This window comes from Hyperolius riggenbachi, chromosome 1 (assembly GCF_040937935.1).
Source record: "Hyperolius riggenbachi isolate aHypRig1 chromosome 1, aHypRig1.pri, whole genome shotgun sequence".
Classification (NCBI taxonomy): domain Eukaryota; kingdom Metazoa; phylum Chordata; class Amphibia; order Anura; family Hyperoliidae; genus Hyperolius; species Hyperolius riggenbachi.
In genome coordinates, this window is record NC_090646.1 from 192,347,213 (window position 1) to 192,364,767 (window position 17,555).

Below are 17,555 nucleotides of genomic sequence, written 5' to 3' on the forward strand. Positions count from 1 at the left end.
TTTGGAAATAAAGGTGCATTTTTTCCGTTTTGCATCTATCACTATTTACAAGTTTAAAATAAAAAAAAAATATAGAAATATTTCATCTTTACATTGATATTTAAAAAGTTTAGACCCTTAGGTAAATATTTACATGTTTTTTTTTTATTGTAATGTTTTTTGTTTTTTTATATTAAACATTTTATTTGGGTAGTTTTGGGAGGGTGTGATGTAAACAAGAGATTTATAATGTAAATGTGTGTTTAAATTTAATTTTTTTTTTACTTTTAGTTGTAGTTTTACTTTTTGGCCACATGAGTTTGTTTACATGACGTCACTCTAAGCGTAACATACGCTTAGAGGGACGCATGGGGGACGCTACACCCAGAAAAAGCGCAGCTTCCGAGAGAAGCTGTCGCTTTTTCAGCGGGGGAGAGGAATCAGTGATCGGGCACCATAGCCCGATTCACTGATTGCCTGGCTAACGAACCGTGGGCCGGGAGCGCGCGTGCAATCGGCCGCGGGAGCGCACATGGTTCCTGGACGTAGAAACTACGTCCAGGAACTAAAACACGTTAAGTAACTTTTTTTAAAATTATTATTCCCTAAATAACTAATGTGGGGAGGAGGGTGAGGATGCCTGTGGGTGGGGAGGAGGCGAAAACAAAATGATCGAGGCGCCAGCCGCGCCGATGTGGGATGCGGGTCGGCATTACATTCCACCCTCCCTTCCTCCTAATGCAGGGACGGATCTAGACAAAGTTGCTCCTGGGGCAAGGTCAGGTTTTGGCGCCTAAAGGTCAGGTTTTGGCTCCTAAACTGCAATACATTTTGCCGCCTTTTTAAGAATTCAACAAACTGCGCCTGGGGCAAGAGACCCGCCTGCCCCCCCCTAGATCCGTCCCTGTCCTAATGTGCCCCCCAGTGTCCCCCTGCTTGCAGAGTAAAGTGCGCAGTGGAGTGGGCTGTCATCTTACCGTCCATCCTCACGTACCGTCATCTTGCTCTTCTCTGCTTCCTGTGACGTCACAGGAAGTAGAGTGAAGCCAGATGCCGGTACGCGAGGATCAGTAGTAAGATTAGATGACAGCCCGCTCCGCTGCGCACTTTACTCTGCAAGCAGGGGAGCACTAGGGGGCACATTAGGAGGAAGGGAGGGAGGAATGTAATGGCAGCCACCTATCCCGCATACCGCATTGGCGCGGCTGGCGCCTCGATCATTTTCCCCCCCTCTCTGCCCAGCCGACCGGGACACTGGGGGGCTATAACGGGATAGCCCCCCCAAATTGGGACAGTCCCGCAGGATTCGGGACAGTTGGGGGCTTGAGCATGCTTTAATTGAGCAATTAATTATCCTAGCTATGGCTACCTTTTTTTTTAAGATACCAGCTTTTGGCATCCCTCTCTACCTACAATTGACAAGCTGGTTGAGGGTAATCGGAAATACTATTTTTTGTTAGGTACCACTATTTTCACACTGCTGTCTTATGTCAGTGCTTGTACCTATGCTATGGTGCACCCTCTCTCATATCTAGTCTAGGATTATTCTCATTTCTGATTTGGGAGGAAACTTGGATCCACTGCCTTTAAGTTACACTTGTACATTACAGCTAGCTCCACCCAGACTTCCATGGCCACACCTATTTTATTTTTTTTTGTCTGTAAATAATCAGCACTGGGTAGAACTAGAAGGAGAGTTTAGAATTAGGCTGGGGGTTACATTAGCATTCGGTACATGAGGAGTGGCCTGCCAACTCCCAATAAGCAGTATATCAGCAAAGTCATTTTTTCTGGTAGGTATGGTATTTTTGAGAACCTGCATCATACTCACCGCTAGTTGTGAACCCCGATGTGGGTGAAGAAGAGCTGCTGTGCTGTTTACTTGTAGCTGCTTGGGAAAACATAGATTACACCATAAATACTATCTTGTTACAAACAGATCCATCTAACAATGTACAAAACCTTTTCACATAGCATATAAATCTATACGCACAAATAAACATGATAGCCAGAAAGCAATAAGCAGCATTTCAATGAAAAATATTTTGAAATAAGTGATCTCCTTAACATAAACTAGGTCATTTATGCCAAATACTGTGAGATGAACATTCTTTAGTCTCAACTCAAGTTGCATAAACTGATAATTGCTGACCAATAGTTTAAAAAGAATTGTTAAATTTATAAGCAGTGGTTCTGGATGTGTGTCTGGCTTTCAGGGGCCATAAAGAGATGATCTGCATATTCAGGAGTGATGCTTGATGGGAAACCTCACTTAAAGCTGAATTATCGCAAATACCTTCTGGCAAAGTTATATTTAGCTTTGCTTTTTGAGGACTCTTTAAGCCTCTTACCCTTTCCTAGCGGCTCTGGGTTATCATTAGCTATCTGGGTATTCTGTAGATGGGTAAGGTAGGCAGCACAGGAGAGATGTGGAGGTTTATATCACAAAGTTGGTTACCTGGCAGATCCCTCATTGGCAACATATTGTTTGTGAGGAATTGCTGACATTTATGGTGGAAAGTAACATGAGATGCGTGCGAGAAAAAAGGGCGCAGTGAAAAATAGACTTGGCACCGAAATGGTGCAGGTGGATAACGAAATCTGATAACGAAAAACATCATTGTCAAACTTGGTTAACGATAAATACCATTGTATTTACAGACGGGGAATTTTAATGAAAAGATAGTAACATTAAAAATCGTTACGTAATTCAACAATACGGCTACTCTCACACAGAACCCTCCCATGGTGGTGTCTAAAACGAACCACTCCCCTGGTGGCGCCTAACTCTAATTACCCCCCTCCCAGTGGTGCCTAACCCTAATTAACCCCCCGGTGGTGCCTAACCCTATTTACCTCCCTACCTCCGGTGGTGCCTAACCCTAACCCCCACTGTGGTGCCTAACCCTTAACCCCCCCCCCTGGTGGTGCTTAACCCTAACCATCACCCCTGGTGTTGCCTAAGACTAACCACCGCCCAGGTAGTGCCTAACCCTAACCACTCCCCCTGGTGTTGCCTAACCTTAACCACTCCCTCTGCAGAAACATCCTTTTACACATAGAAACGATAATATTTTTGAGAACGTAAAATCTGTACATATAAACAAAATAATATGACAAAAACTATAACGTTGCAAGCTTCTAAAATGATAATTACTTCAAAAACTATAATGTTCTAATGTAGTTAACGATATTTTTCGCTGCACGCTTTTTTCTGCTTTTTTCGCCATATTAACGATAATTGCATTAAAGTCTATGGCGGCGCCATTTTCGTCCACCCTCGTCCTGCGTCCTTTTTTCCTGCTACCCATGAGATCATTGGTTTCTAACAAGCAGTTGGAGCGTGTCAGGGAACGACCATAATAGGGATAATCAATGAAACACAAATAATTCCGAGTTGATACAGGATTATGCAAATTCTGCATGCAAATTAATGCAGCTTGAAAAAGGAACAATTAGGTTGCATTTTGGCAGGATTTTATTTGTTTATTTTCAAGCTGAATCTCATTGACCATCTTTAATTATTACAAATTTTGCACATACTCCTGAAATGGTCATGAATGACTTGTTTTAGGCAACTGACATTGCGTACATGCAAGAAGGGCATCTGGAAAAAAAAGGATGCGGGATATAGACGAAATTATAAGTTTTTATATAAAACAATATTTTTCGATTCTATATTATAAACAAAAATCAAGTGCTGAATATGTTGAATCAACGGTAATGAAATGGCAAACTACCATCTATCACAAAAACCGCTATTTACACTTGTATGAAGCATAGTAATACAATTGTAGATATTACAGGTATTTTACTGCAACTATACCTAACTGTACTCTCACACAGAGCTCTCCTTATACCTATCCCTAACCCCTAGGTGGTATTAAGCATAGTTTAATAAATTGAATATTACAAATAGTGTACTGGAACTATACCTAACCCTACTCTCACACAGAACCCTACCTGTATCTATCCCTAACCCCTAGATCCCCCCCCTGGTGGTGCCTAACCTTAAAACCCCCCTGGTGGTGCCTAATCCTAAAACCCCCCTGGTGGTGCCTAACCCTAAAAACCCCCTGGTGGTGCCTAACCACCACCCCCGGTGGTGCCTAACCCTAACCACCCACTTGGTGGTGCCTAACCCTAACCAATCCCCTGGTGATGCCTAAACCTAACCATCCCCCTGGTGGTGCCTATCCCTAACCAGCCCCTGGTGGTGCCTAATCCTAACTATCCCCACTGCACAAACACCTTTACACACATAGAAACAATAATATATTTCATACCGTAAAATACTTCACTTCAAATAACATGAATAGAATAATTTATATATATTTTTAATACAATAAATAGCCTTACAATCAAGTGCACATTAAAATATTTTAAATAGTAAAAGTTATAAATTTGGAATAGAATAAATAGCCTTACAATCACGTACGCATTAAAAATCTTAAAATAATGGTAATATTAAAAGTTATATATTAGTAAGATAATAAATCTGAAAACTATAATTTACGCATTATAATTCTGAAAACAAGGTTAATACCAAAAGCTATACATTTGTAATACAATAAGCGTGAAAACGATGTTTAACCGCTTGAGGACCATGGTGTTAAACCCCCCTACTGACCAGACTATTTTTTCCTAGCACAAGTGATTCCCCCCCCCCCCCTTCTTTTCTCCCCATCAACAGAGCTCTCTGTTGGTGGGGTCAAATCCCCCTCCCCCCCCCCTTCGATGTTTATTTATAAATAAATATTTGTCTTTATTTTTTACTAAATTTCCTTATTTTTTAAATTATTTTAATTCCCCCCCCCCCCCCGTCTGCCTATCACAGCGATCGGCTTACTGCTCAATCGCTCCTGTGTCCCATGGATTTCCCCGGTACAGCGCTGCTGTAGATCGCAGCGCTGTACTACCTAAATAGACGTTTCGCCGTCTAACAATCTGCGAGCGGCGATCACCGATGGGAGACTGAAGGTGGAGCAGAGCTCCACCTTCCAAGAAGAGGTGCGCACGCATCTGCATGCGCGATCTCCTGTAAAACCTAGTCCCAGGACTTCATGCCAATCGGTGTTAGGCGGTCTTGGGGCTGCCGCCGCGGTCACGCCCTTTGGCGTGACACGGTCGTTATGTAGTTAAGCATTATACTTATGAAAACGATTTTAAAACAATAAAATAAGTGAAAACGAAAATTTACTCACACTCCTGAAAGTGAAATTTAAAAACGATAAAATAAGTTAAACAGAGAGTCAAAACGAATTTGTAAACGATATTTGTCATTAACCTTATCCTGTAAACAAAAGCTGCTATTTGTTGGGCTCCCTAATTCCTTCTCTGGTGCTCAATAGCCGATATTTTGCATTGCAGCCTATGGTGCACCCTTTTTGTCTATTAGCCATATATGCCCTTTTTTCCTGCTTCCACTGAAGTTGACAGTGTGTATGAGTCCTAAATTGTACTTTAGAATACCTCACAATTTCTAGTCTAGTCTAAAAGCTACATACACAATTGGATTTGTACAGTGGAAGATCAGGAAAATTACAGATATTTTTATATCTATATCTAAAATCTAATTGAAATCTAATCTGTATCAATCGCACCACTACTAGCTTTTATACTGCTTGATACACACATGACCCTGCCGCTCGGCAGAGGTAACTTATGTTGATTGGTTGTTTTTAATTTAAGTATTGTATTCTGATTGGTTCATAGATGTTATTTAAAGGCGATGGTGTTTTAGTACTAGTGAGTGCACAATTTTGGCTTGAAAAGGGGCATCTTTGCCTGAAACAGCTTGTGGCCTATATCTGTTGCCTGATTGGATCTAATGAACAATTGGACTCATTAGCCACCACATGTATCTTGCAAGGTAGGTTTGGTATGATTGATGGACTGTAGGCTATAATTTATTGGTAACTAACTATCTATTTGCCAGTACTGTCAAAATTATTCAGATTATTTTCTTGCTTGTTGGTGGCTTAAAATACATCTTATTGATAAATTGAGAAAATATTGTCTAGGAAAAAAAACTTTCTTTAAGTGGGAACACAGTAAGTAAGATCCAACTGAGGACTTGTAGAACAGAACATCTTATATCACTAGAATCGTACTATGTTAGGTACATTTTGTACATACTTTCTTCTTCCGATGTTACAAGAGGCGACTTGTGTGTGCTCTTATCTGAAGGCCTTTCTGTACCATGATCTAAAAGGAAAAATCAAATTCTAAGCAAATGCAACACAAAATATTCTTATTTATACGAGAAAATAAAAAACATAAAACACACAGATGCCCGAGAGACATACATAATTGTGGATCTTCATGAATCATTAGAACTTAAGAGGGTAAAGAGAAGGGCCAATCTGTTAGACTCAGTCCATACTATGATGAATTTCTGCCTTGCACAGTGAGAGCAGATGCATTGTCACCAAACCTTTGTGCCCAGAGTCTGTTGCATTGGACATATCATATATAGCATTGCTATTATGACATGTCCGACTTTTGACCGGTATCCGTAATTACCGAACAAAAGCTGCTTTCCACTCATCGCAAGGCAGACAGCATGTGGAAATGGATCCTGTAGAGAAAATAGGAACCATCAATATGTCCGATTATGGAAAACAATCGTCATTACATTTTATGGAAAAACCTGGAGTTTAACTTGGTTTTCCTTTTATATGGTGTATTCACAGCTGCAACAGGTTAATCTGGCAAAATAAACGCAGAGCATAGAGAAATACATTTCTTGAGCAACTATATGTGGAATAAAGGCTTTTCCTTGTGTTCTGTGTAAGAGCTTGTGTCCATTTTAAAAGATACCGGAACCGATATGTGACATGATGAGCACTAAAATCTTATCAACATTGTTTCATCAACCAGATAAAACTGTTTTGGCTTATATTTCTTTTCAGGGCATTCTGGTTGACAGCCTCGTTTGGATAGATAACAGAACTTACCTCAGAAGAAGGAAGCCTCTGAATCCTAATGAGGCTTCCTTCAGCCTCCATAGCTAGCCCAATCTAGCTCTGGCACCCCCAAACAAATGTCAACAATTCTAACATTCACGAGGGGCGTAACTAGAAATCACCGGGCCCCTCTGCAAACATTTGGAAGCCCCCCCCGAGCCCGCTCAGGGCTGTTTTGGGGGGCAGGAGGGGTCACAGCATGAGGGGAGACCATGGCCATACATAGGAGGGGAGGGGGACAGTCCTTCCCCCTCCCTCACCTCGGGCTCTCCCCTCCAGCATCGAAATCAGTGGCAGCAGGTGGAAGAGAGGAACACATACCTCCATCCACCGCGGAGGTCCGATCTTTAAGTGCCTCACGCTACTTTCGGTTTAAACAGGAAGTAGCATCAGACACTTAGAGAGCGGAACCTCTGGCGTGTGGAACGCATGAAGGTATGTGTTCTTGTTGGCCACCTGCTGCCACTGATTTCGATGCTGGAAGGGATCGCTGAGGGAAGAGCACAAGGTGAGGGAGAAGGGAACGTCCCCCCTCCCCGCCGATGTGTGGCCATGTTCTCCTCTCATGCTGTGACCCCTCCTGCCCCCCAAAATGGCCCCACAGGTGCAGGGGCTACCGCCCCTATTGTTAGACCACTGACATTCACCACTGCGCGCAGGTGCACTAGAAGCTTCCTATTCATGCTCTGGCAAAATAACCAAGCTGATCAGGTCTGTTCTATGACACGTTTGATGGCACAGTCCCTGCTTGCAGTGGCGATAAGTGCTGACAAGCAGACTTTTGGGGGTCCCACAGCTGGATCGCCTCTGCTAAGGAGGACGGGGAAAGCCTCTTTAGGATCCAGAAGCTTCCCCCTCCCAAGATAAATTTTCCCTATCGGCACCTTTCTTCCCTTCAGGTTCACTTTAAACAATGCACATTTCCAGGCTATCCTGCTGATCCTGTGCCTCTAATACCTTATTAAATCTGATGGTACTTTTCTGCATGAGCAAAAAGCAATACACATGCACATGATTCCCTTATGCCTTCAAAAGCCATAATAGCTTGTGTGTAACATGCCTGATGATGAGCCAGTAAGTAATATATTTACGTTATTAGCTAGATTTGTGGTACTCAGGTAGCATGACCGTTACTACAGTAACACGTAACTCATGGTAACACTCGTTAGGTTACACGCAGCACCATAGTACTGTACCATATTACCGTGAGTCGCGCTAATAGCGTACTTACTGGTGTTAGTAAGGGTAATATTCCCATGTGCTGTGTGTGCACGCTAATATTACTGCTGTTAGGTGAATTAACCCACAGGGCCGGCCCGCTCGAGGCGGGGTGAAACTTTTGCCTCAGGTGGCAAATTTCTAGGGGCGGCATCCGCCCATTGGTGGGTGCGGGGAGCCGGCCGCCCAGCTGGAGGGGTAGCGGGCAGGACGGGGGTATCGGACCCCCCCTCCCTCGCCTGGGTCCCCCGTCCTTCGCTCCCCTCCAGCCTTAAATAGATAAGAAGTGCAACTCGTAAGAGGCAGTGGGCGGGGAGGACTCACCTCTTCCTCGCTCGATCCAGCGTGCGCTCCACTGACGGCGCTGCAGGAAGGGATGTCAGTGGAGCGCACGCTGGATCGAGCGAGGAAGAGGTGAGTCCTCCCCGCCCACTGCCTCTTACGAGTTGCGCTTCTTATCTATTTAAGGCTGGAGAGGAGTGGAGGACGGGGGACCCAGGCAAGGGAGGGGGGGGTCCGACCCCCCTCCCCGCCGCTAGGCCCAATACCCCCGCCCGCTACCCCTCCAGCTCGGCGGCGGTGGTCCCCCCCACGGGGGGGGGGGGGGGGGCGGCGGCTGCAATCATTTGTTCCTCAGGCGGCAAAAAGTCTAGGGCCGGCCCTGGCTACACAACATATTACTCCTGGCTGATGACCTAAATTGCCTGTGACAGCCAGTCAGTGTCCATTAAACATCCACTGGAGTTATCAGATTGGTTGTTGTGGACATCAGACACTTTACAATACACATTAGGCTTAACAAACTCCATGCAGATAGTGTCTTGGGTGAGGTTTGACCACTTAGCCAATGTGTAGCCCAGTGAAAACAGCCCTTGTGCAGAGCCTGAATTATACCCTGGGGAACTATAAGTTCCAAGTGATACTGCCGTGAATAAATATATAGCATGCTTGTAACGTGTAGTTTATTAATAATGACATGCTGGCAGTTGCAGTGCCCAAGTTCTGTAGAAGGGCATATATTTTGCTTAATGGTTTTAGAAGCAGTCTGGTGACTTTACTGGGAAACTGGAACACAATATAGGAAACTGGGATTCTCTATGTATTCATTTGGAAGCTGGGACATGCTATGAGGAACACTAGGAAAGGTGACACACTATGGGGACACTAGGAAGTTGGGATATACTATTCAGACACTGGGAAGCTAGGACACACTATGCTAAACTTCTGGAACTGTGAAACAGCCACCAGAGTTAAGAACTAAAGAAACCTTGCGTTGCATATGGCAGCCATTCATTGCCAAAAAGACGCTCCTTCTAACAGTCTTATAACATAATGCATGCTGAATGACTGTCAACCTTGTGTACTACCCCGGAAAGTGCATATAGATTACTTTTGGACATTAATGTTGTTAACAGTATTTTAACAGGAAGGCAGTCAAAAGGACTGGTTAGCACACTTCTCAAAAGAGCATTAAGTAACTTTATTCTTCCATTCATGTGTCAAAACACCATTAACGTTATGCAGGGCCAGCTTTACCATAAGGCACTGTAGGCACGTGCCTACAGGCACCTGGTGATGGAAAGGCAGCTCAATCCCCTCCCTTAGTGCCTCCCTCCTACCCTATGCATAGTCTCGAGCAGGGCATAAATGAGAGGTTACTCACCCAGCTCTCAGCATTCCACTGACAGGATCTTGCTTCAGTCAGGGGCACCTCTGGCTACTTAATACTGAGGGTACCTCTGGCTACCTAATACTAAGGGGCACCTGTAGCTAACTATGACGGACAACGGACCTAAGGGAGAAGTGGCAGCTGGGCCAGCCAGCACACTTAAAGTGCAGTTCAGCTGAGGTTTGTAGGTTCATGGAGGGTGAAATCTAAGGTGCCAGGAGATCTGTGCCTATAGGCTCCTGTGAGGTAAATCCTGACCTGACGTTATGGTGTTTTGACACATGAATTGAAGAATAAAGTTATGTTATGCACTTTTGAGAAGCCGGTGTGATAACCAGTCCTTTCCTCTGCCTGATTGACACAGGATGTGGCTTTACATCCATGCTTATGCACCCAACTGAAATGGTAAGGTGTGCCACTCCTCACCCTCCCACTTCTATTTCAACAGGAAAGGAACAGGAGAAGCAGTGAACATGGCCTTCCTCATCACTGCAGGCAGGTCTGGACTGTCTTCCCTGCACTTCTTTGAGTTAGGTGGTACCAGAATTCCCTGATTCTTTAAAAAGAATCTGCACCAACCTGCCCCCCGCAGCGTGCTGCACATGCATCCTCCCATCTTCCTTCCATGCCATGAGCGCATTAGGCAATAGGCAGCAGTTTTAATGCTCACACAGCACTGCGTCATTACACAACTGTCATTACACAACTGTCAATTAGATATATAGAATATTACCTCTCGTTATTCTAATGTTGCTATACATTTTTGAACAGACTGGTGATACTTAGTTCCATGATGGTAATATAAATTCTTGGACTGCTTCATTGTGACTCTCCAATCTGGGTGCTTTCACACATATTTTAATATAATAATAAGTTCTTGTTGTCCACCATTACTGAGCCTCTGATAAAGTGGTCTTAAAATGCAGGTCAGGCAATTACTATTACCGGTATTTGCATTACCTGAGAACTATGTGTAATTAGTGGCTGTTATATGTATTATCTGCATCCAAGTTCTTATGAATTAATTTGGGAGTTTTATTGATAGTATTTTTTTTTCTTTTAGGGCCCTTTTACACTTAATGCGTTGGTATGCATTAGTACGTGCTGGCATGCTGTTGCTCCATAGCAGTGCATCGTGAAAAAGCCTTTAGTTAAAACTCGTATAGTGGGAACTGAGCCATAGGAAAACATGGACATTACCATTACTTTCAAAATCAAGTTTTTTCAGTTATAACTGAGAGCAATTGATTAAAGGGGCACTATGGCAAACATTGTAAAATTTAAAATATGTGCAAACATATACAAATAAGAAGTATGTTTTTTTCCAGAGTAAAATGAGCCATAAATTACTTTTCTCCTATGTTGCTGTCACTTACTGTAGCTAGTAGAAATCTGACAGAAGTGACAGGTTTTCGACTAGTCCATCTCTTCATGGGGGATTCTCAGGGATTTACTTATTTTCAATAGCACTTAGTGAATGGCAGTTGCTCTGTCCAACTGCCAAAAAACTGTGTATCGAGCAGAGAAGCTGGCCAGCATTGTTATTTAGATCCTTTTTAGGGAATATCTTTATAAAGAATAAAAGCCTTGCTGAGAGTCCCCTCTGAAGAGATGGACTATTCCAAAACCTGTCGCTTCTGTCAGAGAGTAGTCATAATCCAGGCACACATCGGTGCAGGCAGCAGGCAGAGAGTAGTCAAAATCCAGGCAGACGTCGGAGCAGGTGGCAGACAGAGAGTAGTCAAAATCAAGTCCCACTGACCAGCTCTGATCGTGCGCGGGACCCAGGAAAACAAAAGGTTTTGACCAGCCCGAACTGAGCTTGGGCTTACCATTCTAAGCAGCTGAACCTTGCCAAATCGGTATCTAGTTGCGCTCCAGCGTGCAGCTCACGGAGTTTGACCGACGTCATTCGGATTGTACTGTGCCTGTGCAGTACAGTCCTGCTGACGTCAGCGCGACTACATGAGCTGCACCTTGGAGCGCAAGTAGGCCTCTTGTACCAGAGAGGACCTCGCGCCACCAGTGGGGAGCAGAGGGCACAGGACGGCTGCAAGGGGCTGGAGGAAGCCCCAGGTAAGTGGATTTTTTTTATTTTTAGTCTTCCTGGACATGTCCTTTAAGAATTGGAGGCCTAAAATTCTTGAAAAAAATTTACTGCTTTTAGACTCATAAAATCCAGACAGAAATGCACTGCCAGGGAGATTAAAATAAATTTTCAGCATTCTGCAACTGAAAAAGTACCAAACTACTATTGTTTAAAAGCAAGTAAATATAGCAGCCTCCATATTCATTTCACTTTGTTTCTCTTTTAAACGAAATTTTATTGATAAGTTGAGAAAACATCACCTAGTAAAAAATTTTTTGGAGAAAAAGCAAATTGAATAAGGGCTTTTAAATGGGAACAAAGAAGTAAGATCCAGCTGAGGACTGATCCCTTAAGGCACTACTGACTTTTAGAACAGAACATCTTATATCACCAGAAATTGTAGTATGTTAGGTAGATTTGTACATACGTTCTTCCTTCGGTGTTACAAGTGGCGACTTGAATGTGCTCTTATCTGAAGAACCATCTAAAAAGTAAAATCAAATTCTAAACAAATGCAACACAAAAGATTCTTACTTACACTTAAAAAACACACGAGAGAGAGAGAGAGAGAGAGAGAGAGAGAGAGAGAGAGAGAGAGAGAGAGAGAGAGAGAGAGAGTACATAATTGTTAACCTTGATGAATTATTAGGAAAAGAAGGGGTACAGAGAAGGGCCAAAAGTGTTAGACTTAGTCCACACTATGATGGCTTTCTGCCATGCACAATGACAGCAGCAGATGCACTGTCATCGTACATGGCACGAAACCCTTGTGGACATTACTATATTTTGTTAGCTCCCTTGTGAGTTTAGTTTGATGCACTATCTGTCCCAGGAGATGATGTCAGGATATGTTTTCCTAATCTTTTAGATAGGTTTGGTGCAATGAATGTTTGCATGTCTGCACTATGCATGTTACAGGGCCAGAGTTAGGGCACCTACAAATACCTGTGTACTTCTGCGGTTTGTAGGTGACTATGCAAGGAAATACATTCTTATGTACAGTAATTAAGACACCGGCTTTTAACTTAGCTGTAGGGATAGCAGTGGTGCCCGGATGATTAATTCCTGTGAATGCATTTGTTTGAACATTTGCATGTGGAAAGGGTTGAGGCTTTGTTTACATCTAAAATTGAAATCACTGACCCCAGCGATTTACGATTTTTGCGGGCGATTTTTTTTTTCTTCTCCCGGCGCTTGAGTGGGCACAGCGTTTTTTGTAAAGCGCTTTTAAGGGGGGAGGTGAAACAGGACTTCTTGCCTGTGGTGACAAAAATGCTAGAAATGGCCTTGTGGCATATGCTTCTCCCATAGTAACAGTGCTTAATTGTTTCTAAATGGTTACTTTATTGCACTAAAATCTATGAGCCATCACTTGGGCAGCTGAAATATTAAAGCAAATCTAATTTTATGACAGTAGATGCACTGTCAGCAGGCAACGCACGAAACCCTTGTGCCCAGACAGCCCTGTTTCTAGGTACAAGCAAGCTGGGTGTTTTGTCCTGGGCGCAGTTACGGAGGTGGGTGCAGCGATGGTGGGAGAAGCAGCGGGCACACTGGGACTCAGCTACGGGAAGGGGGGCCTGAGGAGAGGGAGGGAGGGAGGAATAGTAATGATAATAAAAAACCTTTCCTGCAATCTCATATTCTTATTTTACATTTTAGGGGTTACATTTTAAAGGGGAACTAAAGAGAGAGGTATATGGAGGCTGTCATGTTTATTTCCTTTTAGACCATACCAGTTGCCTGGCAGCCCTGCTGATCCTCTGCCTCTAATACTATTAGCCATAGCCCCTGAACAAGGATGCAGCAGATCAGGTGTTTCAGTGGTTCAGACTTATAAGTCTGATCTGACAAGACTAGCTGCATGCTTGTTTCTGGTTTTAATAAGATACTACTGCAGAGAAATAGACCAGCAGGGCTGCCAGGCAACTGGTATTGATTAAAAGGAAATAAACATGACAGCCTCCATATACCTCTCCCTTCAGTTCCCCTTTAAGTCTGGAGTTTACACAACAGCCATTTCACTGTGAGGTAAAATCTGGTTCATTCAGCTCCCAACAAAACAGAAGCAATTACCTTTTGAACTTTTCAGCAATGTCATCTTATCAGTATCAATGTCTGTTGTGTTTTGACTTCTAGTGTATTTAGTTTTCAGGAGAGCAGTACTGCATTCCAATGCAATTTGACTACCTGATTTGCACACTTAAAGTGCTGGTGTTGTTAAACCTTACAATGATTATATATCAGAAACTTACGCCCACCTTTCCTCAACTGACCGAATTGTTGTCACGTCCCGCCCCCAGCTCCGTAGCCACCTTTTAGGGGTGGGTTGCGGCAACTCAGGTGGGGGTGACAACAAAACTTCAAAACACTTTGGGCAAAAACTGCCATGCCGGATGTGCCAAGGGGAGGGGCGGAGTTAAAGACCTATAATGATTTATGGGCAAGCAAGTGAATTACTAACCCTAGCAGCCACTGATCCTTGCAGCGCTATAACAGAGCTTTACATGAACTCTTTTAACATCTTAACATGATTGGAAAATAAACCTTTTATTTTCATATATAAATACAGAATATATATTTTCTCTTGTCCTAAAAGCTGTAAAAAACGATGTAGTCAGTCTTAGTTATCATTATCTTATCGGTGCAATACAAACTTACGGTGACTCTCAGTTGTTTTAATACTTGGGAGTGCTGTTGTTGCAGCATTAGCAGTTGGGTGATGTGTTGAGTGATCTGTTGACTGATCTGTTGAATGATATAAGACCAATTCAGTTTTACCTGTTTTTATCTCTTGGTTACAGTCAATGAGGTGGTATGCAAAAATTACAATATAACAACTGGCCATGAGCTGGCCATACACTTATAGATCGCCACCCGATGTAGCAGAATGTTTGATTCCTCTCTGATAGGAATCAGTTCAGGTACCATTGCTTCAGTTCTAATGACGTGACACATGCATATGCACTGTGCTTGTATGGCGAGACATTACTTGCTAACCAAAATTTCATTTAAAAAAATGTTGCTTGTATTGCAAAGTGCTTGCAAACCAAGTTACTTGCAATCCAAGGCTTTACTGTATACAGTATATACTATTAAAACCACAGTATATTGCAACACAATACTGTATTTGTTTGATAGAAAAGTGACAATGCTGACATCTAAAAGGCCAATATAAAAACTACAAGAACTAAAGATGTATTTAACTACAAATATTTATTTCACTTTCTTGAAAAAGGCGGTATAAAAGAACAATGGGCAATGCACTTTATTAAAATTAAAGCTCTGACCCGGAATGTTAATAAATAATTTCAATAAATTATATTAATTTCAACTCGATATTGATACCTTGAGGGACCAATATCTCTAAATGAAATCTTACAATAGTTTCTGGCCTGGAAAATTCTTTAATGAGACACTGAAGTCCCCCAAAATGCCTGTTTCTATTTTAAAATCCTCTTTAATATCAATGCCCTCATTGAAACGCCGCATCCTCGTGGCTGAACATTCCACAAATCACCCCAAACTCCCTGGGGCACATTGTGGGGAGTGCTTCCATATAGAGGCTGAGTTTTGGGCTGTAGCTCTGCCTCTACACACGCCCATCTGCGCGGATCTCCGCCTCCTCCCACCCCTCTGTCTTTTTTCACTGAGAGGGGCGGGGGAGAGGCGGAGATACGCGCGGATTGACGCGCATGGAGGCAGAACTAAAGCCCAAAGCGCTGCCTCCCAAGAAAGTTGTGGATTTTTGCCCCAGGAGTTTGGGGGATTTATTTAGTGTTCAGCCGCGGAGATTCAGCGTTTCAGTTAGGGCATTGATGTTAAAGAGGTTTTTAAAAGAATAACCTGTATTTTGAGAGACTTCAGAGTCTTATTAAGGGCTTGTTCACACTAAGGACGTTTTTGCCCTTTTTTCAAGCGCAGGCAATTTTCAAAATCTCTCATAAAACGCTTGTGCAATGAATCTCTATGAGAAGGTTCATGTGCCTGTACCATTTTTGCTATAATGGAAGGTATAGGAAAAACGCAAACGCTCAAAAAATCGCTTTGTGCATCGATTGCATTTGCGTTTTTAAGAATAAATGCATTGTATTTATTATTTTCCGAGTCAAAGGGCCGATGCACACCAAAAACCGCTAGCAGATCCGCAAAATGCTAGCAGATTTTGAAACGCTTTTTTTTATTTTTCTATGGCGTTTTGCTAGCGTTTTGCGGATTGCTGCTGCAGTTTTCAGTATAGTAGATTTCATATATTGTTACAGTAAAGCTGTTACTGAACAGCTTCTGTAACAAAAACGCCGGCAAAACCGATCTGAACAGGCGTTTTTCAGAGCGGTTTGCGTTTTTCCTATACTTAACATTGAGGCAGAAACGCATCCGAAATCCAAAAAATGCCTCACCCAGGCATTTTTCGTTTCTGCAAAATGCCTCCCGCTCTGGTGTGCACCACCCCATTGAGATACATTGACCAAGCGGATCCGCTGAAAAAGCCGCTCGGTGTGCACCAGCCCAAAGAGTTCACTTACTGACTAGCGTCAGGGAGTGAATTACAAAACCGCTCTGGAAAAGCGCTTAGAAAGCGATTTTACCAGAAACGCAGCGCACAGTGGAGCGCCGAGAGGGGGGGGACACACAAAAACACAAAACACTTGCGTTTGCAATTTTAGGTGTGAATGAGGCCTCATTGTGTTAATAACTCTCCAGTTAAAATAGGCTCCTCTATTAGCTCAAAATTTAGTAAAGTAGAATCTCTAATGGGGTTGTCACAAATGTGCACATATGTCTTGAAATCTGAGTGCCCTTTCAGCCCTGCCAACATAATGCAGGCCACAATGGCAAACAAACAAAATAGGATGATATTTTTATATAGGCCAGTTTTTTTTTAAGAATATGGAAGAAGTATTTAAATTGAGGATTACCTTTGATCAGCAATGCATTTACCCACAGGATATGCCATATTAGCTGATACTGATCTATATACCATGGGCAGTCTTTGTTTCTTCAGACCCTTTTGGTCACAATACACTGGCCAAGATCCCCGCTTCCCATAACTGCTAATCAGAGCCTCCATTTTAGGCCCCGTTTCCACTATCGCGAATCCGCATGCGTCTTGCGTATGCGGATTCACATAGACAATATAAGTGAATGGGCCTGTTTCCACTTCTGCGTCTGCGGGAGCGTTTTATTGTGCAGAGAAAATCTGCACGGAAAACCCTGCAGAATTCGCCTGCGTGTGGAATGCAGGCGAATCGCACACAATGTATTTAATAGTGAAATCGCATGCGTTTTTCCCATGCGTTTTTTGCCGCGAATTCGCATGCGAATTCGCATAGGTACCAATGTAAATTTACACAGGCAGTGACATGGTTAAAATCGCATATACCCTCACCTATGCGAATTCGCATGCGAATTCGCGGCAAGAAACGCATGCGGAATCGCATCCGCATGCGATTTCATCAGCGGTGGAATCCAGGCGATTCCGCACCGCAATAGTGGAAACGAGCCCTAAATGTTTCAGTGCAGTTAGGAAAATAGGAAGGGTTCAGGTAAAACAAACCTGGACTGAAAAAAGATAAACTAATGAGAAAACATTTGTATCTAATCTCCTGCTCTTAAAGGACCAACCCAGTGA

At 43.1% G+C, this 17,555-nt stretch overlaps 1 protein-coding gene across 3 annotated transcripts in view; it reads right to left on the bottom strand.

The window, feature by feature from the left end:
- The window catches only part of LOC137546876 (mucin-3B-like), a 75,770-nt gene that overhangs the window by 20,913 nt on the left and 37,302 nt on the right, over window positions 1-17,555 (bottom strand). For 2 of the 3 annotated variants that reach the window (XM_068269877.1, XM_068269859.1), the window contains exons 3-6: window positions 14,585-14,671; window positions 12,351-12,407; window positions 6,118-6,186; window positions 1,811-1,870 (exon numbers count right to left, since the gene is read on the bottom strand). In XM_068269877.1, coding sequence (XP_068125978.1) covers window positions 1,811-1,870; window positions 6,118-6,186; window positions 12,351-12,407; window positions 14,585-14,671 — 273 coding nt within the window. The remainder of the gene's footprint in view (window positions 1-1,810; window positions 1,871-6,117; window positions 6,187-12,350; window positions 12,408-14,584; window positions 14,672-17,555) is intronic. The other variant, XM_068269870.1, reaches the window with a different exon arrangement.